A 21621-nucleotide genomic window follows, 5' to 3' on the forward strand; every position below is an offset into this window, starting at 1 on the left:
AGGCACATATTGCTTTTTTATTTCCGTAGAGGTAAAAAAGCTGCCGAGGCTCACAAAGATATATGTGAAGTTTATGGTGTGGATTGCTTAACGGAACGCACGTGCCAGAATTGGTTTAAAAAATTCCGTTCTAGAAATTTCTCGCTTAAAGACGACCAACGTTCCGGTCGACCATCTGAAGTTGACGATGACCAAACGAAAGCCATTATTGAATCGGATCGTCGTATAACTGTCCGAGAGATTGCAGACAGGTTAAATGTCTCGCATACAACTATAGAATATCGTTTAAAAAGTCTCGGAATCGTTAAGAAGCTCGATATTTGGGTTCCACACGAATTGAAAGAAATTCACTTAACGCGACGCATCAACGTATGCGATATGCACCTCAAACGAAATGAAAGCGACTCTTTTCTGAAGCGAATCATCACTGGTGATGAGAATTGGGTTGTTTGCAATAACACAACTCGAAAACGATCATGGTCGAAGCGTGAGGAACCAGCCCAAACCACGCCGAAAGCTGAATTGCACCAAAAGAAGATCATGTTGTCAGTTTGGTGGGATTACAAAGGTATTGTGTATTTTTGAGCTTCTCCCAAGGAACCAAACCATTAATTCAGATGTTTATTTGTCGACAACTAACAAAACTGGACATAGCAATCAAAGAAAAACGGCCAGAATTGGCAAATCGCAAAGGAATCGTGTCCCACCATGATAACGCCAGGCCACACACATCTTTGGTAACACGTGAAAAGTTATTGGAGCTTGGTTGGGAAGTGATGTCACATCCACCATATAGCCCTGACATTGCACCATCGGATTATCATTTATTTCGAAGTTTACAAAACTCTTTGAATGGTAAAACTTTCACTAATGATGATGGTCTGAAATCGCACTTGGATCAGTTTTTCACCGAAAAGGATCAGAAGTTTTATGAGCGCGGAATTATGAAGCTACCAGAAAGATGGCAAAAGATCATAGAACAAGATGGAAAATATTTTATTGATTAAAGTTCATTGCTTTGATAAAAAAATTGGATTTTATTTCACCTAAAAATACCGAAATTACTTTCTCGCCAACCTAATATATGCGCAAAATCCTACTGCAAAAGGTTCAACGGCTTTCCCGAGAAAAATTCTCGAGCGCGATATTTTCATCAGATTGTATTTCGGAACGAACTTTGAACCGTCACGGGCGGACAATTTTGCGGCCGCGAGGATCTGCACGTTTCGGGTTGTCGCGAAACTTTGCCAAATCCTGGTAATTACTTCAATTTCGCCGACTGATCGCTCCCTCTTTTGTTCCCGCCGAGTTGGCGCTAAGCCAGACCGCTGCGCTGGCGTCCGCAGGATTCGCCTCGTTCGGAAGAAACGTGGGAAAGCGATACGGTTTTCAGACTCCTCGGTATTTTATGCAAATCCGGTGTAAACAATTCCCCCTCGCCGGATAGGGCTCGGCGGCCGAAAATGCGCACGGAATTCGACTCGAACGGTTTTTGCGCGTCCACAGACGCAAAGCGGCAACGGTGCGCGCGCGCGCGCGCGTGTGTTTTTGTTTAGCCCAGCTCCGAACGGAGAACGGTGTCTGTCACTTTCCGGTGATGCGACGCGTCCAATGCGTCAACCGAATTCTCGCGTTTTTGCATTTGTAAAATATCCGATATTGAAACGTCGATATCCTTCCATCCGGTGTGCCAGCGAAAATCCTCCGAGCTTCGACTGCGTCCGAAAATATTGTTCCTTTATTTCGCGACTAAGTATGGCGGTGCTGAGCGAATTCAAGGAGTCGTAAGTACGAACGGAAGTTTTCTCGTACGAGCTTTCTTTATATATGTCGCCAACGCTTGGAGGATAAATGTCGCGGAATTGTCCCCACTACCTCCGGGTTTACCTCCCGTGAGGGACCCCGAAGCTGGAAAGGCCTCGGACGCCGAGAAGTGTAAACATAACACGGGTATCTCTCCTGGACGATACAAGACCCGTGTCGTCGACATATATCGAGAATATATATTAAACTGTGGGACTAGTATTCGCAATAAATGAAACTGTGCGAGTAGTAAGTAACTTTTATCTATTCGATTAATCAAGCTGACTTGACAGTTTCGTTTAGCTTTTTTCCGTGAGAGATTCTTAACTATTTATTATGAGAAATGGATGGTCCGCCTGATTAAATATTTATTTACTCCCTCAGTTTCTTTATTTCCTCCGAGGGAAATGTTTTAATATGAATTCATATCGGTTCTGTTTAGGTTGCGTTAAAACTTCCAGATACTTCTCGTTCCCGGTTATTACCGGTCCGCGGATTTTTATGCAAAATTGCCTAACCGCGAGACGCAGCTATGCAAACGTTTATTTCTCCTCGTAACAGTTTCGCAAAGTTTAAAACGCAATAACCGCGTTGTCAAGTTCTTTGAAATGTGTTCGCTGTTCCGCGTTTCACTTTTGTCGCAGAAGCATCGAATCCGCAGCGTAATTGTTACTAAAAATTCGAAGTGTACCGCTTGATCAGCTTCTCGAGAAACTTTTATTTGCTCCGGTTCGCGGTGGGTAAATTTTTACTCGACCGAGAAAGAAACTGGCATTCGAGATACGCTTGCGGTTCGCGGCAACAGTATTAAAGAACAAACATCCGCGAAGGTAACGGTGAGCTTTCTAAAAAATTAATCGGAGAACCGGAAGGAATTTTCCGGTCGACCCAGCATCAACGTTGGAGGAACTTACCGAGGAATCCTTGTATGGCGCCCAGCGGCATCACGAACAGGCTGACGAGGAGGTCCGCGACGGCCAGGGACAAAAGAAAGTAATTCGTGACGTTATGCAGCTTCCTGTCGAGTCCTACGGCCAGGCAGACCAATATATTGCCGAGGCCGCCGGCCACGATGAACACTGCGACGAACAGGAAACTCCAGTCGAAACGACGTCCTCTCGCAGTTGAACTTAGCTTCGCTCGATGCGAGCAGGAAACCGCGAGATCCCCCGTCGCCGTCGCGTTCTCTGACGGCGTGCATTCCAGTATCTGGAAATTTAACGAGACCCTGGACAGGCTTTAACCCTTCGGCGACGTCTGTGCACCGTCACGGCTCCAGCGAGTATTTCAAAATTGATTACGGGAGAGACCCGGTACACGCCGCACAGTGGGCAATTTGGACGAAATCGGATTCAAAATCAAAGAACTTTCGATAGAAATGAGGTAGAGCGATGAAATTTTTTTTTAATGAAAGCTACAACTTTGTAGAATATGGGAAAAATATGGGAGATTATGGTACGAACGTTTTTTAACCTTGAGAAAATTCGTTAAACTTGCACAATTTCAAGAAAATTTTAGTTTTTCCAATACCACGCGCGGAAAAAAATGTTTTTTTAACATGCTATACATCATTTCCCATCGATTTTTTCACGCTGATTTCAAATCTGGTCTCAAAATTTGTCTACGACCTCAGGGTTTCGCAAAAAATAGATTTTTGTGACAAAAACTAATGAAGCCATTTTTTCGTTGAAATGATGGGATGGTAATAATCTCTCTAATTTTCCCATATTTTACAAAGGTTCAGCTTTCATTTGAAAAAAATTTCATCGTTCTACCTCATTCCTATCGAAAGTTCTTTGATTTTGAATCCGATTTTGTCCAAATTTCTCACTGTGCGGCGTGCCAAATGGCCAAAAAGCGGCAAAACATCTATAAAAACGAAACTATCCAGCGAATTTGTTTGAAAATTTGTGGAGAGATTGCCACCGGTGCGACGCTTATTTGGCAAAAAAAAAATTTGTTGTAAAAAGTTGTTAACATTAAGTAATATGGGCTAATCGAAAATCTCCGTTTTCTGCCCATTTTTTATTTATGGAAGCATAGAACAAATCCTTTAATAGATTTTGGTCTGGAACGAATCGTTTTGGCAAGGTGTAATATTGATCGAACTTTGTGCAAAAAATCATGAGACCCTTCGATACCCTTTCGTCACAATTTAAGTTTAAATATCAACTTTCGGAATGTTCAAGAATGAATCGCGCGGATGTCACGACTATTTGATGTTTCAGGTGAAATTTTTTAGGGATATATCATTTATAATGCAGGAAAAAGTATTTTTCTTTTTTTAATTAATTCGCTCACAGTTCGTTACGGAGTCGCATCGAATAATATTATTTTTCCTTTTTGCTGGTTCGAGGTAAATTTTTCTTCGCTACTTTCGATGTACAGTGTTTACTCGATACACAGGGTGATTCACCTAACTCGAGGATCTAAAATATCTCGCTTCTTTTTTGTAATGGAAAAAAATATCAGAGGATAACGTTAGTTGGTTCAGAGGGGCAAATATTATGATAGGCAAAATAATTTGTTCAAGATTATCTTTTTTGAGATTTCAAGGTCATCGAAGCTTCTTTAACACTAGGTTTACGGAGCACTAAAAGTGACTATTTTGCGTTACTTTATAAAAATAACAAGAACGTGCAACCCAGATTTTTAGAAATATTTTGAAAATAATATATACCCAAAGAAATAAATTTGCTAAATAATTTCTCACGTATGCATTCTTAGAATATTAATAATTTTATTTTAAAAATATTAGAACTCGTCATTTTGACGGGTCCCGTAAACCTAGTGTCGTTGGATTCGCCTTGACCTCGGCTATCATACAGCGATAATAAAAATATATCGTTCCATTTAAAAAAACTCCGATGACCTTGAAATCACAGAAAATATAACCTTGAACATTAACCTTTTTGAAAATATTAACCTTTTTCATAAATTTTTCTGTCATAATATTTGCCCCTCTGAACCAACTAACGTTTTCCTCTGAAATTTTTTCCAATCATAAAAAACAAGATATTGTGGATGCTCGAGTTAGGTGAAACACCCTGTATGTCCAAAACCACGCAGAACATCGCACCCGACCCATATTAGTAGTGGGGATAGTTCTGCGACTATTATCAGCCAGGTATTTGCGACATATAGCAAGAAAAGACTGTACTTCAGATTATCGAAACAGAAATGTTTCCGGAGACTGTTTATTTAAAATAATAATCTCATATCGACGCCTAGAGACCTCGAGGTTCATTGCCCCTCGTTTCCCGCGGCAGTGGGGATAGTTCCGGGACTTTTATCCTGTAGGCATTTGGGACATATATCGAGTAAACACTGTAATCGGTGAAAAAATTGTTTGAAATTAGCAGCGACTTTTGAAATACATTCTGAAAAAAATTCGGAGTGCAAAAACGAATTATGCCTTCGTAAGGCGAAACGAACTGTACATTTTTTCATTTCGTCGAATGAGATCGTGGAGCGCTCTTCTCCCTTTCGGAAGTTTCAAAGACGGAACTGCGTTTGACTGGCCGATTTTTTTCAGCTGCCTCTCGGATCAGAAGCTCGCATTAATTAACGCAATTCCGCGGGGAACGGAGAATTGGGCAGCGCTATACCGGTGGCATTAACGAATTTCCCATTCGTTTAGCAGCAGCGAAACGTTCGAAACGTCCCCGGATGTTGCGAGCTGTGCAACCACCGCAGGACGTCGCGACGCGACGGGAAAACTTCCCGTTACGAATGTTAATCATCCGCGTAAACGAATTCGCAAGTCCGCGACGTTGTTACGGAATTTTTCATTCGTCGACGAGGCTACGAGCGTTACCCGGCGTTGGCCGAGTTTCCAAGAAAAAGACGAGACAAATTGGACTCGTTCCGCTGCAAAGTCGAGGTAATCGGTTCTCGAGAGAAACTCGCTAACGTTCTTGCTGCTTTTAATACAATGGCCCCGGAAACGCACCGACTCTTCGGCAAATAAATTCATCTTGCCGCGCGGATTAACCCGATGCTCGATCAACTCTCGACCTACCGCGAGATCTCGAATCGCAAAGTCGAATGTGACTCGAATCGTTGTTCCATTGGTCGTTTCCACAGCTGTCATTTCTGCCGTTCATCGCGAAAGTGGGGGAACACGTTCGAAATAAATTCACAGCGTTTCAGCCTCTGGTTGACCGAATGTTATAGCTCATTGTTAATTTACCGTTCGAATTTTGGAAATTATTAGCATGTCAATAGAAGACATTGGCTCGATGATTGGAAAGTGCAGAATCGTTTACTATCAGATTAAATATGCCAAATTAAATGCAGCTATTGTTCGCAATGAAAATAGATAGGGCAATAAACCGTTGAAATAAGCAAACTCGATCGAAGAGTACATAGTGTGGGATGCCGACAATACACAGCTCTCGCCAGCAAACGGCCTCTTCATGGCTCGCGGACTTGATGACGAGCCGAGAGCCGAAACCATAAAAGAGTGGATAGCAACTGTGCGTGGGCGCGGGGCTAAAAAAAGTGACTCCATTTTGAAGGGTGCACGAAGCCTTTTCTTTTTGACAGACTGTACGGCTCACAAGAAATTTCATTTATACTGAAATCTCCGAAATTAGTGACCGTATCGTATCATCTCGGCTTTGACCGCGTTTCAAGGTCACCGCAGTCGGCGACGAGTAGACGGCGGATTTTATGCGTTCAAGCGAAAGCTCTTCAGGGATACTGGCGCGTAGGTATGTTCATTTTATTTTCTCTAGAATCTCTCGGAAGCACCGATAACATTTTCGATCACACAAGAAATTATTGTACAGTGAATTCTCGATATATGTCAACAGCACGGGTCTTGTATCGTCCAGGAGACATACCCGAGCCGTGGTTATGTTTACCGAGGTCTCTCTTCGCCATCCCTCACGAGTTATACCTCGCGGTAGTGGGGATAATTCCGCGACGTTTATCACCCAGGCGTTGGCGACATATATGGAGAAATCACTGTACAGGGTGATGAATAGCGGATCTTTCTGTAAAATACAAATTATATACATCAATTGCAATCTGTGGGAGCTAACTGAAACTTTATTTTGCTCATTAATAATTTTTATACGTTAAAAATGGTATATCGACGTTGTTAAACTCCTTGAATCTTTTCACTGTTTTCAACTACACCTACTCATTTCTGTCGTAAATGCATAAAATCCGCAGTCTAGCGATGAATCGAGTGAAGCTCAAGTTCTACTGGTGCTCAATGAGAAATTATGAAATGTGCGTCACAAGTTACGCATGTTAAAGAGAAATTGGACGATTATAAATCGTCCGCTGCGTATAAATTGTGGAATAACAACCAGGCACGAGGAGGTGGCGGAACGAATGAAAATCGAACTTTCAAATATTTTCTGGCACGCAACCCCTCGACGCAATTAGTCAAAATCGAAAACAGTTACACTCCCATCAATTGCCGCGTCCTCGCAAGCTACTCCGCACACCGGCATCGAGATGGATCAACAGCAACGGTAAGCCGGAGGCATAGAACGGGCTCGTGTCCCCCTGCGAAACGCGTCATCCTCTTACCTGTGTCCCCAACGCGGTCTCGTTGCACTCCCTGAACCTCGGTATCCTCGACATGAACACGCCCTCGATGCTCTCGAGGCCGCTGAGGATCAGCGAGACGTTCACGTCGCACGAATAGTCGCAGGGTCTGCAGAGCAGCGTCATCGACGAAGCGAAGCTGCCCCTCTCGGCCATGCACAGATGATCGAACCCAAACAATCCGGATCCACAGTCCTCCAGACAACCGAGGAAGCTGTCGTTGCAGGGCACCTGGTGCAGCATAGCGGTCAGATTGCCTGTCCACGCGGTCAGGTTCCCGTCCATGTTTCCGGGGTGTCGTCTACGCCTGGCTACGTTTGCGTTTTCGAGGTCCAGGACGGAACGACGACAGTTCACCGACGAGGAGACATGCTGGGCTTGGTCCCGACGCGATCCCGATCGACTCTGAGGACATCAAGCTGTCTCGATCTCCGCTCCGCACGGAAGACCGCATAGCCGGTTGTACTCTCTCTTTCGAAGACTCTTCTCGGAGCTGGTTCAGGAACGCGGCAGGTGCCCGTGGTGCGAGGTCGACCTTCCCCGCCCTGTTACACAGGCCCCCTGCGTAACGTGGCGCACGCCGCCTCGTAAAACGCACCCCATCCCACGCGTCCGCTCGAAATTGACCAAGAAAACGGGGGCGGCTGCGTTTATCCAGCGGCACCGAGCCGTCCCCGGGCCCGGTTTATGGATTCTTCAGGTCCGACTTTACGACCGGCTGTACTACTCTCGCTATCCCCGGGATCAGCCCGCCGATTATTCAGGCCTCTCCTCCATCTAGAACAAACGATGACAGTTTCAACTTCTCCCTCGAGGAATCGATTTATTGCTCTCTCTCTCTCCCTCTCCCCTCCCCTCGGACCCACCCCGTGGCATTATTAGTCGATCCCCCTTCCCGCCGAGCTCGCGTTACGGAATCAGCTGCCCTTCCGCTGCCCGCCAACGCGACCACCTCCGCGAATCGGAAACCGAAAGGAAAAAATGCTCGGGGTTCCACTGCTCGTCTTGGATGTTGGACAGCGTCTCTCCCCTAGGATGGCGAAACGGTTTATCGGGTTCGGTTATTTCGGTTTCGAGGCTGCTCGATTTGTTTCGCCGAGCGACGTCCGACGTCGACGTCGGACTGTTATGCGAGACTACCGGACTTATCTATTCTCTATAGATAAGTCAGACAAATAGATGAGTCAGAACTCACGGGCTTTCTCATCTACTAGACTAAGGCAAAATTACTCACCGGTACAGAGATTTCATGTTAAAGTCCAACCCTGCGAAAACTCCGACCTCCACGTCATTCCCTATCTCTAAGGGCTAGTGTCATCCATCCCCACCAAACTTCCATAGTTGTACTCTTATATAAGGCCCTGCGAAAGGGCGCGGAGAGACAGAGAAGAAGCTACAAGTAGCCCGTCAGTCGACTCGTTTGTTATAAAGTTATTCGTCGTGTACAAAATCGCTTGTATTCTTGCTTGGCGACCTATTCCCAAATAAACCTAAGTTGTGCTGGAAGAGTTTGGAGTTTATTCGAGGATACTCTTCATCTACCCCTTCCTGCGGCATAACAGGACGTCCGACGTGTGACGCGCCGCGACGGAAGCCTGGGGGACACGGTTTGACGAGGAAGATTCATGCCGGGCCACGGAGTTTTAAATTTGCTCGATCAATCCGCCGCAAGGCGGTCCGTGTCGACGCACAGTGGGGCGTTTAGCGCGCCAAAAGTCAACATTTTTAGTTTGTTCAAAATGACTGAAACTTTTTTCTCGTGTACCTGAATATACAGGGTGACTCACCAAACGTTAGCACCTCAAATATCTTTGTTGTTTCTAAAGATACGTAAAATATGGTAAGAACAAAGTTGAATGTGTACAATGGGGCTGACACGATGGAAAAAAAAAGTTTGTTTTTATGTCATTTTTTTGGAGATGTCAAGGTCACCTTGACTTTTTTAAATGGAACCACCCTTTTTTAAACACCTACAATGATAGTCCGTTTCATTAGGAATTCAGTGACTATAATTGGTCCAAGGTAATTCAAGGTCAAGGACAGAAAAAACGTATAAAACTGAAATATGGAAGCAGAATACGTTTATCACGGTTGAGACTTGTAGGAAATAGTAAACATACTAAGGTCCTTCAATGTTATTCAGCATTCTTATTTACCATCAGTATGTTTCCAAACGCGATTCCGCTATGTTATATTCGATGACTGAAAAGTGTGATATGATCACGATTTACTGTGAATGTAGAAAAAATGCAGTGCAGGCCCGACTACTTTATGAAGAAAGGTACCCCGAGCGAAACACTCCTTCTAGAGATACTTTCACTAATACGTACAGGTTGTTTCGAAGTACTGGAAGTGTACATGCAAGACAGTACAAACGGAAGAATCCCACGACTAACGAAGACAAAGTCAATCTTCACGTGAATACGAGAAAAATTGCCCGGGAAGCAGGCATAAGTCAAAGTAGCGTAATACGAATTCTGGCCCGACATAAATTTCATCCGTTCCACATATCGCTCCATCAAGAATTGCACGGGAATGATTTTCAAAATAGAATTAACTTTTGTCTAATGACTAATTTTTTTCTAATGTCTTGTTTACGGACGAAGCAACATTCACTAATCATGGCGCAATTATACATTCATAAAATACAGGTATTCTGCTTCCATATTTTAGTTTCATACGATTTTTTCTGTCCTTGACCTTGAATGACCTTGGAATAATATAGTCCCTGCATTCCTAATGAAAGGGAGTATCATTGTGGGTGTTTAAAAAAGGGTGGTTCCATTTAAAAAAGTCAAGGTGACCTTGATATCTCCAAAAAAATGACATACAAACAAAATTTTTTTCTGCATCCTGTCAGCCCCATTGTACCATTCAACTTTGTCCTTACCATATTTTACGTATCTTTAGAAACAACAAAGATATTTGAGCTGCTAACGTTTCGTGACTCACCCTGTATATGCGAGTAATATACAATAATATTTTTTCTATAAACAGTACTATTTAGTAACATATAGACACTTGAAAATTACATATTCTCGTGACCAAGAGAAGGGTCGAAAAACGTGTCTTAAAGAAATGATTTTTTTCACGAGTGCGGTGTATGGAATCGGGAGAAAAACATATCTAAGATGTAAAGGAAGGTATATGAAGTAATTTTATAGCTTTTTGTTCTAAACGCTTCGGTGGTTTTGATAGAATAAACAATCGAAAATGGTACAATTTTTTTCAGAAAATCAAAATGTATTATGTAATAACTTTTTTTCTCCGCAAAACACCTCTCTAATTTTTTTTTGAGGTTATTCAGTAGACATTGCTTCACAGAATCCTGAAGAGTTTAGGTGCGGCATAGTGCGGCAACATGGAGAAATTAAACTTTTTTGTGCGATACATATCAGTATGGCACGAATCGACCGTATTGCATATTGTATAGTTGTAATATTGTATATTGTATAGTTGTGATATTGTATATTGCATAGTTGTGTTTCGTTGTCAATAAACTATGATTTTGATATTTAGACTTTGTGTTTAAATTTTTACCACGGTACGCGTGAAATTTGTTTGTAATAGCAATTTCTCTAAATCTGACGAAAAAATGTTTCAAATAAAAGTATAACAGTATTAATGAACGTATAAATTGCGATACAAAAGCATTAGAAAAAATTGTTTAAAAGAAAAAAAGAAGCAAGATCGCTTCGATTTTTTAAACATTAAACTGTATTTTTGATTTGATACTGTTGTAGCTGGTATTAAGACGAATTCAACGATATATAATATTACGACCTTCACATTATTAATAACGTCGTAATACCGAGTCGCTTCTACCGAGGTACAGTGATTTGGAACATTCTTCATGAAAACAGTCAAGCATCTCAGCAACGGTTAGGACAAATACACTTTAGTACTTTTATACACAGAATAATCTATCGAAATCGAGCATGAAAAATTGGACGTTCCATTTAAAAAAAAACAAAGATGATATCTTCTCTACGCCTCCACTTGCAAGAATATCATTTATTATGTAGTTTCTTGATCCCTACAATTTCTGTACGTAACATTTTATATATATAATTTAATTGTTTAATGTTGCCTCAACATCAAATGTCATTAGCAACACGGTACATTTTCTTACAAGATATTATACATATTTGTATCCTTAATATACTTGGCAAGACCGGCGATATACTCCTTAGAACTTAACAGAATGGGTAAGGATCTTAGGCAACTTAGCATTTTTCCTTTCATTCTCATATTTTTTGCATTCTATTATTAGGTGGTTTATGTTAATTGGTACTTTACATATATCGCAGATCGTGTTCTCGTATCGTTTGAAATAAACAAGATATTGGACAGAGCTCGTGGGCCACACTGTACATGTCGCCGAGGCCTGGATGATAAACGTCGCGGAATGATTCCCCGGGAGATCGCGGGGGTCAGTCTAGGGTAAATGTACCCTACAGTGAATTCTCGATATATGTCAACAACACCGTCCAGGAGACCCTCCCGGAGCCGTGTTATGTTTACACTCCTGGGCGTCCGAGGCCTCTCGAGCAGTGGGAATAATTCCGCGACGTTTATCGTCCAGGGATTGGCGACGTAAACGGAGAAATCACCGAAGTTGGCGGAATCGACGGTAACACCGAACGAATAACACACGAACTCGGTGGAAGGTGCATGTAAGGCAAAAATATTTCGTGCGCTTTCGGTTGGCTTATATTTTATTCAAGGAACGTCGCCCGAGGATCGAAGCAGATATAATAACATTGGATCGATCAGAGGCAAAGGCCGGGCTTAAGGTGACACCGGTGTCGATATGTATCTTCGGCCGGAAGCCGTGCGATAAATCACGTCCACGGGAAGAAGAAGCGTTGCCGTTGATAGCCACGATAAGCCGGTCGCCATTTACGAATTTCCTTCAAGTTTCCCCGCGAAGCTTGCCTCGCGTAGAAGTTCTGTGTTTCTGCCCGTGTGTCCTCTGTCGACAGTGCGTCTTTTAGACGATGATAGCCATCGGAACTGCATCGGCGCGCCAGTGTTTACGCCAATGGGAGACGACCTTGCGGAACGCATCGCCGACGCCCAACCAAAATAAACCGTTTTGATCCGAATGAAATTTCTAGTGGACCGGTGTTGGTGGGCGGTGCGTTCTAGTGCCCAGGAAAATCCGAGACTCGACGGTTGAAAACGTTCGTGAATTCTTCAGGGACGAACGCACTCGGTTCCACTGAAATTTTCATCCGGCTTCAGAGCTCCGTGAAAGAACTTCGCGGAGATTCCGGGCTAAGTGGCCGTGCGGTCAAACACGCCTCTTTCCCTAAAAGGCATCATTCGAGAACAATGGTACTTTTATTTCTGAAGAGCAATGTCGGGGCTGCTCGCCGTTCCCAACTTTGACCAGCCTTTGTCAAATAAACGTCTCCGCGAGGAGACTGCAAAAGAGACTCGCCGACGCTGATAACGGTTTCGGGATGAGTGCCGACTCGAGGAGCCTGCCGATTAAATCTGTACATTCGTTGGAGAATTTGGGTAACAGATTTTAGATCGCTCGAAATGCATTTATGTCATCTACTGAATAGAAATTAATAGGGTGCGGTGACTTCTGCTATAGACGTCGCCGAGGCCTGGATGATAAACGTCGCGGAATTATCCCCACCGCACGAAGCTCGAGCGACCTCGGACGTCAGAGGAGTGTAAACATAACACGTGTTGTTGACATATATCGAGAATTCTCTGTACTTTAGAATGACGTGTTGTTGTATACCCGATAACCCTAGGCTCTAGTTAAACACCAACGCATCATGATAATCATGCCGTAGACACGTCAGCCAAAACCCTTGAATCATCAGGACCAAACAGACCCTTAGACTTTGTCTCTTCCACGTCATCCTTTCCACAACAAGCCTTTTCTACTCCCTTCCACATTTTCCTCTCAAAAACTACATATATATATATATAGCAGCCCGTCGAAACAGAGCCAGAGCTTCTTCTTGCATATTTCAGTGCAGAAGGTTACATCGCTGTACCTTAAACTCGCCACCGTGTATACACTTAAATAAAACTCTTCTCGATTTTATTATAAACTGTTGTACTCGATTTCCAAACCCGGAATCCAACAGTGTAATAAGTGTGAAAAGCTTCGGGGAGGGGAGAGGGGTAATTCGAGAAGTCTTACCGTTAATTGGTATTTGCTGTTAAATGTGAATAGTCATCGCGTGACGCTGCATTGACGCGAAAGGCTCGAGGGCCTCCGCTGGTCTAGACTGAAGGGCGTTAGCCTCTTCACGTGCTTTATGACCATAGCCGGGGATTCAGCTAAACTTGGCATCGGTGTCCTTTGAACGCGATCAAAGTCGGACGCCGCCAAACACGTGACACCTCCCCTCCTCTCCCCCCCCCCACCCTCGGTCCCTTAAAACGCCACATATGGATTTTAATAACGGCGCGACGGAGTTTCCGGATTTCGATAAAACGCGACTCCGCCCGGATCCATAAATAAGCTGCCTTTCGAGAACCGCTAATACATCATGCGGAGCGTGCACGTTTATCCGCCTGGAGCTTGTGCGCTTTCGGGTGTCGATACTTCGCGGCAAACTTCCAAAGCGGAAAAGAAGGGAGAGAGGGTGGGAAGCGTTCGAAAACGTGCCCCCGTAATTGATACCTTCCCTTCCGGTCGGATTTTTATGAAAATTCGTGGATCGCATTGACCGGAAACGCCCCCGCGTATTAATTTTTCATGTTAGAGAATTCTCGCGATTCCGCGCGTTTCCCCCCCCCCCCCCCTTTAATCCGGACACGCTTTAATATTTATCGAACCATGAAATGTTCATCGGCCGGCACGCGCACGTTCTCCACGGGGAAACTATTCCGGTAACCGAACCATGACTCCCGAAAATCCGATAGTGTTTTTTTCCCGCGGGAATTCGATCGCGGTGCGCCAGAGCGTTTCCCCCTTTGATGGAGCACCGATCCACGTATCGAGAGTCACGTTGATGATTCACTCGCTTCCCGTCGACACGGGTTAGGTCTGGATCACCATCGAGACACTTGGGTAAAGAAGAAACGCTGTTGTGCGAAAGTGAGTTGACATGTGGGAGAAATTAAATGAAAAGCTGAGCCTTTTCTCCCGAGGGGAATTCACGAAGAAGGACTACAAATTAATTTTTACACCTAATATTTGAAAAAAAACCCCATGCACCTGGTTATTAGGAGAACCCCTTCTACCAGAATTTAAATTAAAGCTAATGCTCTAGCTCTAAGCTTCGGAGCTTACGAGCAAAGACTCCGTAGATAAGGTAGGGTGACTACATTACCGACAAACATAGGCGAAAAATAGTTTCACGAGCCTCAACTTTTCGTCCTTGTGTGAGAATATTTTTCGCCGGGAAAGGGCTCGTTCGAAAGAGGAAGCACGTTTCTGGCGTCAGAATTCACGATATCGATAATACAGAGCAAAAAATGTGACAAGTTTGATCACAGACTCAGGACCCGTCGGATCGAGATCGAGACGGATCTTGAGTCAGTGGCTGAGGGCTGTGAACGGAAATTATACAGCAGTTACCGACCTGCTGGCTCTGCGCAAGTCACTCGACTACCCTTGGCTAGAAGCTAATGACCGTATCAGAGTTTAAACTAGAGTCCGACGTGTAAAAATCTCCCACAGGTTTTCGCCGTTCCGAGGGAATTCCTCGAGGAGCTTAGGGATCCCTGGCTGACCGGAGCCGATCCGGGAAGTTTCCTAACTCTAGGCCAGTTTCTCGATAGAGCGAACATCGTCAGCGATAACTCGAGCTTAATGTCAACCGGAGCACGCTTTGTCCGACACGGAAACTTACTTCGTCCACGGATAAGTGTGCGCGGCCGATTTCGGCCGGCGAAATTAACGCAGCCCCTCGTCGACCATCCCCTAATTTAATCAGCAAGTCTCCGGAGAAGTTTCCTCGTTTCGCACCGACTTCCCTTGTTTTTCCTTTTGTAACTGTACGTCACACTTACGCTGTCAAATCTCGGGGCGATTCAACGATTATTTCAGAGCATTTTGGACATCATCTATGAAATACGAATTGTACGGCTTTCTTTTCAAACGAAACGATTCTAACGAATATATTTAACACTGGGTTTACGGAGCAGTAAAAGCGACTATTTTGCATTACTTCATAAAAAATAACAGGAACGTGCTACCCACATTTTTAGCAATATTTTAAAAATAATACATACCCGAAGAAATAAATTTGCTAAATAATTTCTCATGTATGCATCCTTAGAATCTGAATAATATTAAGTTAAAAATATTAGAACCCGTCATTTTGACGGGTCCCGTAAATCTAGTGTTAATCGCCAATGCAGACACACGATAAATATAAATTTTCTTCCCCCTTCTGTGACATTACAGTGACTTATATCGGGAATTCTCGTTACGAGTCAGTGCCAACCTTACGATTTGGAGTCAGTGGTGCTACCCACACCACCGTTGTCCGTTTCCACGTGCATTATTGTGTCGGTGAAAGACATTTTCTCAGTCTTCTTGCCACTATCGGTTAGTAGTCATAGGCTTGTGACTTATAGACGGATGTGACTCTTAGGTTTCCAGCGTGCCCTGTGCATTTCAAATGCGACGCTCGGCGAGAACCTCAGATTTCGTCAGATACAGATTTCTACAGATTTTCTACAGAGTTCTACAGATTTCGGTAGATTTCGTTAAGAGTCAGTCGCAAGAACCGCGCAACTGACTTGTAACGAGAATTTTAGCATTATTTAGATGTAGCTATTTGTAGAAAGTGCTTTGCTGCTATAAAATAAAATCTGAGTTTGTCAATAATTCTATTGAAGGGTAGAAAATAATTTTGGTCCATAAACCGCAACCTCGGGGCGCATGAAGAACAGCGAAGAAGATAAGCGTAATGCACTAAGGCATCGGAAGAGGAGCAAACTGCGTTACACCGTGCTTGCGAAATGATCGGAGGTCGCTTCCTCCTCGGAGAAGGTGGAGCCTGTTTTAAAGTGGTCCTGAAAGATGTATACGACAATATCGAGTGTCCTCGCTGTGTCCCTGCTTCCCACTCATGTTTTTTATTCCGATTCCGAGAGGCCGCTTTGAAGGGTACGGGACATAAATTACTCGACTTTGTTCTAATTCTTTGAGCCCGTGCCCATCGACACATAATCGTTCGCGCTTTTGTTCCCGAGGCATTGTCACTATGGCTGGCCCGAAACAATTTATCTGGTCGCTGTCAAAGGTCCCTCTAATGAGAATCGACCGATTCGACGTCAGAATAATTCCAAGGTACCCTGAAGAGTCATCGCTGCGTCAAACTACTCTGCACCTTTTGAGAAAAATTAAGCAACTTTTATCCGTACAGTGAAAATAATTGTTCTAGAACTACCGGACCAGTCAAAATGACTGGTTCCCAAGTTTTTCTTTTACAATTACTCTGAAATTGTAAAAATGTTTTCATCGGACATTTTGTGATGAACCTCTTCGTATACGTCAGTCGCATTTATTGCTCGGTAGTTCCAGTGTTAATGGCCCCTGAGAGATGTTGCTTCCCGGTTTTAATTGTGAAAGTTTCCCAACTGCAGGCTCGATAAAAAGCCTACATTATCGATTTACTTTTATTCTGCGAACTCACCCCCGTTTCGGGGTTGCACACCCCACCGCCATCGCCCTGGCATTTCCCTTTCGCGGTATCATAAATTCTCGTCGACTTCCTCGGCCAGGCGGTCTTCAATTATCTTGTTTGGAAACGTATCAAACAATTCTGGCTACTTCGTGCCGAGTTCGATCGACTCGTTTTTCCTCGAGAAGCCGAAGAAAAATTTCTCCTCGGCAACGCGAGACTCCGTTCGAGTTCGCACTCGCCGACGACGCTGATCAGAGTTGTTTAATTAGGGCCGTCTTATTTGGAATGAAAACTTCCGCGATCGATACCGTCGCCTGGAATTTTGAACAGTCCAGGCTCCTGCTCCGTATAAATCATCCCGAATCGACTCCTTTTCGGGGATCCTGCGTGCGCCAACTTTGGCGATCAACTGCCTCGGGGCCACATATGGCGCGTTAATTAGCTGTAGTAATGCGAAGATGTAAATTTTCCTGTCGATTACTAAACCCTAACGTTCCGGCAAACTTTGTGGAAACGATCAAGTTGCGAGCGAGTTTTGTGAAACTAGGGATGATTTACAAATTTTGAGAAAACTACAAAACTCTTCGAAGATTGTTAATTTAAGGATCACCAAACACACCGATACTTTTAATGTCGAATTAGTAGACTGCGGATTTGATGCGTTTATGAGAAGTAGGCATATTTAAAAACAGTAAAGACATTAGATAGATTTTAAAATGCTGTCACATTATTTTCAACCTATTAACACTAGAACTACCGGACCAGTCAAAATGACTGGTTCCTAATTTTTTGTTTTACAATTACCGAAATTGTAAAAATGTTTTTATGGGAAATTTTTTAATGAACCTCTCATAAAAGTTGTATGAAGTCTAAATGGGCACAGTCTTGTCACTGTTACAAAGCAATATACGTCAGTCGCATTTATTGCTCGGTAGTTCTACTGTTAAACATATGAACACTAAACCTACCAGGCATTAACAGTATCTGGTACATATTGTAAATATTATAAAAATGGCAACCCTGTTGAGATTGTTCGTAATTTTCAATATAATAAATGCTTGGACAAGGAAATTTATTCCACCATTTTCCATAAATGAATTTTTATAATTTCGGTAATTGTAAAATATCCGTGGCAGGTTTAGTGTTAAGAAAGAAAATGAATTTCTATTTCACTCCAGTTTGTTGCAACTCAGGTAGAAAATTTTTATCTTGCAGAAAGATCCGCAGTCTACTAATTAGATTTTTGAAGTTGGCAACATGACTGTGTCCGCGATGTCGGCCATCTTGTTGTACGCTTGACGAACTGGTCAGTGCTAACCTGTTCAGAGTTCTCGACGCGTCGTTAATAACAAAATCACATAATTTGTTACAACGACACGTGGATGTCTCTGAACAGATCAGCAAGGCTAGTTCGTCAAACGCACAACAAAATGGCCGCTGACACAGTCGCGTTGCCAACTTTAAAAAGCTAACGAGGCATTGAAAATATCGGTGTGTTCACACTAATTCGCACTCTACCGTGTTTTATTGTTGAGTTTAATGATTCGACACACACCTGCAGCCAGCTCCTCAGGTTCGGAACGTTCAAAAGAAAATTCTCGCGTCGCGACGGCGGCGACGCTAATTTCGTCGAACACGGGCCCCGTTCCCGGAACAGCTCTATTCGCTATAGCGCGGCGTTCGTTTCGCTACGTAAATTAGTAGCCCGCCGCACCCCCTCCGTAATTAATGAGATCAGATCCAGCGGCGAGCAGCTTTAAATCCCGGCAGCCCGGTGTTTCACGGTTAAATTGTGCCTCTAAGCAGATTGATCGACGCTGAAGCCGCTAATGGTTACTGCGTCCGATGGATAACGACGTTGTCCGACTTTTCGGACGCATTCCGGCGTGTCGCGCGTCCACGTTAATCACCCGACGATAATAATACCACTACAAAAAAATGTCCGCGGAATCTCGCGTCGGCGGGAGCTGTTTCAATTTTCCGGAAAAGCGACGGGGCACCGTTCCCCCACTTCGACTAGAAAAAATATAGGAAAATTGGAGTAAATTCGTGGAATTTTAACCGGTCGACTAGGTATGACGAATGATCCCGACATTCATCTGTCTGCACCGTACCGATCAGTCTTCATTTTCATCGTTCGCTCTCGGCACCAACCGAGGACACCGAAATTCGATTTTATCATTTCATCGGGGTTCGGTGGTCCAAATTAGGTTGTATTTACGGGGTTAATTGCTCACGAACCGAGCGGATGGGAAAGTTAGAACGGCGATTACAGAAGTGGCGGAAGGAAAAGTTTGCGGAAGAGAGGATTCGCAAAGCGCGCAGCCGCCACCCGTCCGTGTAAATCTTAATTGGCGTATTAGTTCGACGGAGATGAGCAATGATAGCGGCGGAACCGGTCGGACACGCTGGCGCGAATTCAAAACGAAGAGAGAGAGAGAGAGAGGGAGAGTAATTAAAGCGTAAAGAGGCGAATTACCAGGTTCATTAAAAATCCAAACTCTATTTCCCCGCGAGTCAAGCTTCACCCGACAATTTCAGCGCCACCCTAAGCGTATTCCGATGTATACATATTTCATTCGAGATCGATGGGGCGCGAGGAGCGTTCAGCTTCCTTCACGCGGAGCCACCAGTGTCCTTATTGCATGATTGAACAGCGCGAAATGAATAAAGGAAGCGAAGCAAGAGGTTCGAAAATATAAATAGCAAATGAACCTGTTAGGTTCCGATCAGAATTTGATTTTGTTAGACTTTCATTTGTTTTTTCCGTCGGCCGGGACGCGACCACGATAATGCAGTTAACAATCAGCAAAGCTCCGTAACGGTGCCAGCACTTTCCGACGATTATAGCTTAACTTTTTCATTTAGGCAACGCGACGGATTGGTTGACTTCATTAAATTTTTATTTTTGTCGCTTCGAGTATTTGTATCCCTCGGACGAAATTTGTATCCCTCGGACGTGGTGAGTAGGGTAAGGGACCCTGTTACTGTGGGGGTACCAATTACTGTGCCTATATTAATTGTATTTATTAACACGTTGACTGCCATGCCACCCATACGTGGGTGACGGAATTATTTGTCCAGGTTTTAAAGTGAATTTTTATGTTAATACATGCATCGCACCAAATTTTATTAGGATCTGTAAAATGCAAGAAAGTTGGAGGACTGAATATCATACATTTAATTTTTTTCTATTTTTATTTCATCGAATAGCCTACTTTAACTTTGTGCAATTTTTGAGGTGTCTGGTTTGGCAGTCAAGGTGTTCAAAAGGAGATATATAACATATATACTAACTGATTTCTAACAAAAGTAAGTACAGTTAATATAGTTACAGTAATTGGGCCCCTAATATGGAACATTATTTCGACAACATTTCCTTAATTACTCATGTTCAGACCACGGGAAGGTCGACACATTTTTCCGCGGAATTTGACAATCGAATCACGCTACAAAAGATATGTGATTCCGTTTAAAGAAATCAAGGTGACCTTGAGATCTCCGAAAGGCCTTCACCCATATCAAAAATTACAGCATCGCAACACTTCCCCCTCTGTGTCATGCAAGTTTCGTGGATATAATTTTTGTTAATATTCGTACAAACAACGGAAATATTCAAGATGGTGTACAAGTTATTGGTCCACCCTGTATAACTCACCTCTCGAGAATTCGCGAAACACGGAGGCACGGCTTTCGACTAACTGCGACGATGAAATCAAACAACAATACGAACGCAGAGGAATGTGGAAGGGGAGGGGTGGCGAGGGGTGGGAAGGGAGGGGGGTTCTAATGAAATTAACAAATTTCCCGTAACGCGACACGGGGCGGGGGTCACTTTTTCATTGGGCGGACACCATAATGGGTTGTCGAAGAGCAACGACGCATCGATATTAATTTGTTGACGGGAAACGGCCCGGGACGGGAATTTCTGTTGCGCTGTGAAGTCGATTAAACTGATAATTGAATCATTATAAGCGCCATTTTGTCCCATAATCTTTCTCCATCTTTCACGCAACCTGCGTTTCTCGGTGAAAAACTTTTAAATATGATTTTTTACGTCGACCAAAGAGTCACAGTTTTTGTCATTGTGGGAATTTTGGATTGACCCGAAGAGCTGAAAATCTGAGGGTGTGTAATGTCTGGTTAAAAGCTTCAACAGCTTTTGGAAGAAAAAAGCATCGAATGCCTATAATTCACTCTGTTTCCCTCCATATTTAAGAGCGTATAAAACTAATAAAAATTAATGTATCCTAATCAAACTTTTTTCTAAAAATGCCTGGAAGATCACCTTTTTAGACTACGTACACATAGCATTCGTTTTCAATCATTCTGACATATTCAGACCTATCCTAATGCCATCTACAGAAAAACGGCCCGAACTTTCCGGACAACCCAATATTTCAGCTCCAAAACGAAACATTTCTTCCGACAAAACGGCGCAATTTATTCGTACAGTAATGAAACGCTTAGTAATTTATTAAACACAAACAAATTCGATAATGCAAGAAATATTTTTAAATAATGATACAGCAATTTTTCGTGGCGCCTTACAGTCACGATTCTAAGGGTTAACTAACTCGTATGTTCTCACGACGACTGCGATTGGCCGGATTTTCGAAGATTTCATCGTGAGAAT

At 43.4% G+C, this 21621-nt stretch overlaps 2 protein-coding genes across 2 annotated transcripts in view; one reads left to right on the top strand and one right to left on the bottom strand.

Moving 5' to 3' along the window:
* The window catches only part of Hnrnp-k (Heterogeneous nuclear ribonucleoprotein K), a 346733-nt gene that overhangs the window by 221896 nt on the left and 103216 nt on the right, over window positions 1-21621 (top strand). The gene's annotated exons all lie outside the window — the stretch shown is intronic.
* The window catches only part of 5-ht2a (5-hydroxytryptamine receptor 2A), a 68413-nt gene that overhangs the window by 33205 nt on the left and 13587 nt on the right, over window positions 1-21621 (bottom strand). Inside the window, exons 2-3 of the mRNA XM_076788663.1 lie at window positions 7351-8145; window positions 2718-3012 (exon numbers count right to left, since the gene is read on the bottom strand). Of these exons, the coding sequence (XP_076644778.1) occupies window positions 2718-3012; window positions 7351-7653 (598 nt within the window). The 5' untranslated portion in view covers window positions 7654-8145. The remainder of the gene's footprint in view (window positions 1-2717; window positions 3013-7350; window positions 8146-21621) is intronic.

Source organism: Halictus rubicundus, chromosome 5, assembly GCF_050948215.1.
Source record: "Halictus rubicundus isolate RS-2024b chromosome 5, iyHalRubi1_principal, whole genome shotgun sequence".
NCBI lineage: Eukaryota > Metazoa > Arthropoda > Insecta > Hymenoptera > Halictidae > Halictus > Halictus rubicundus.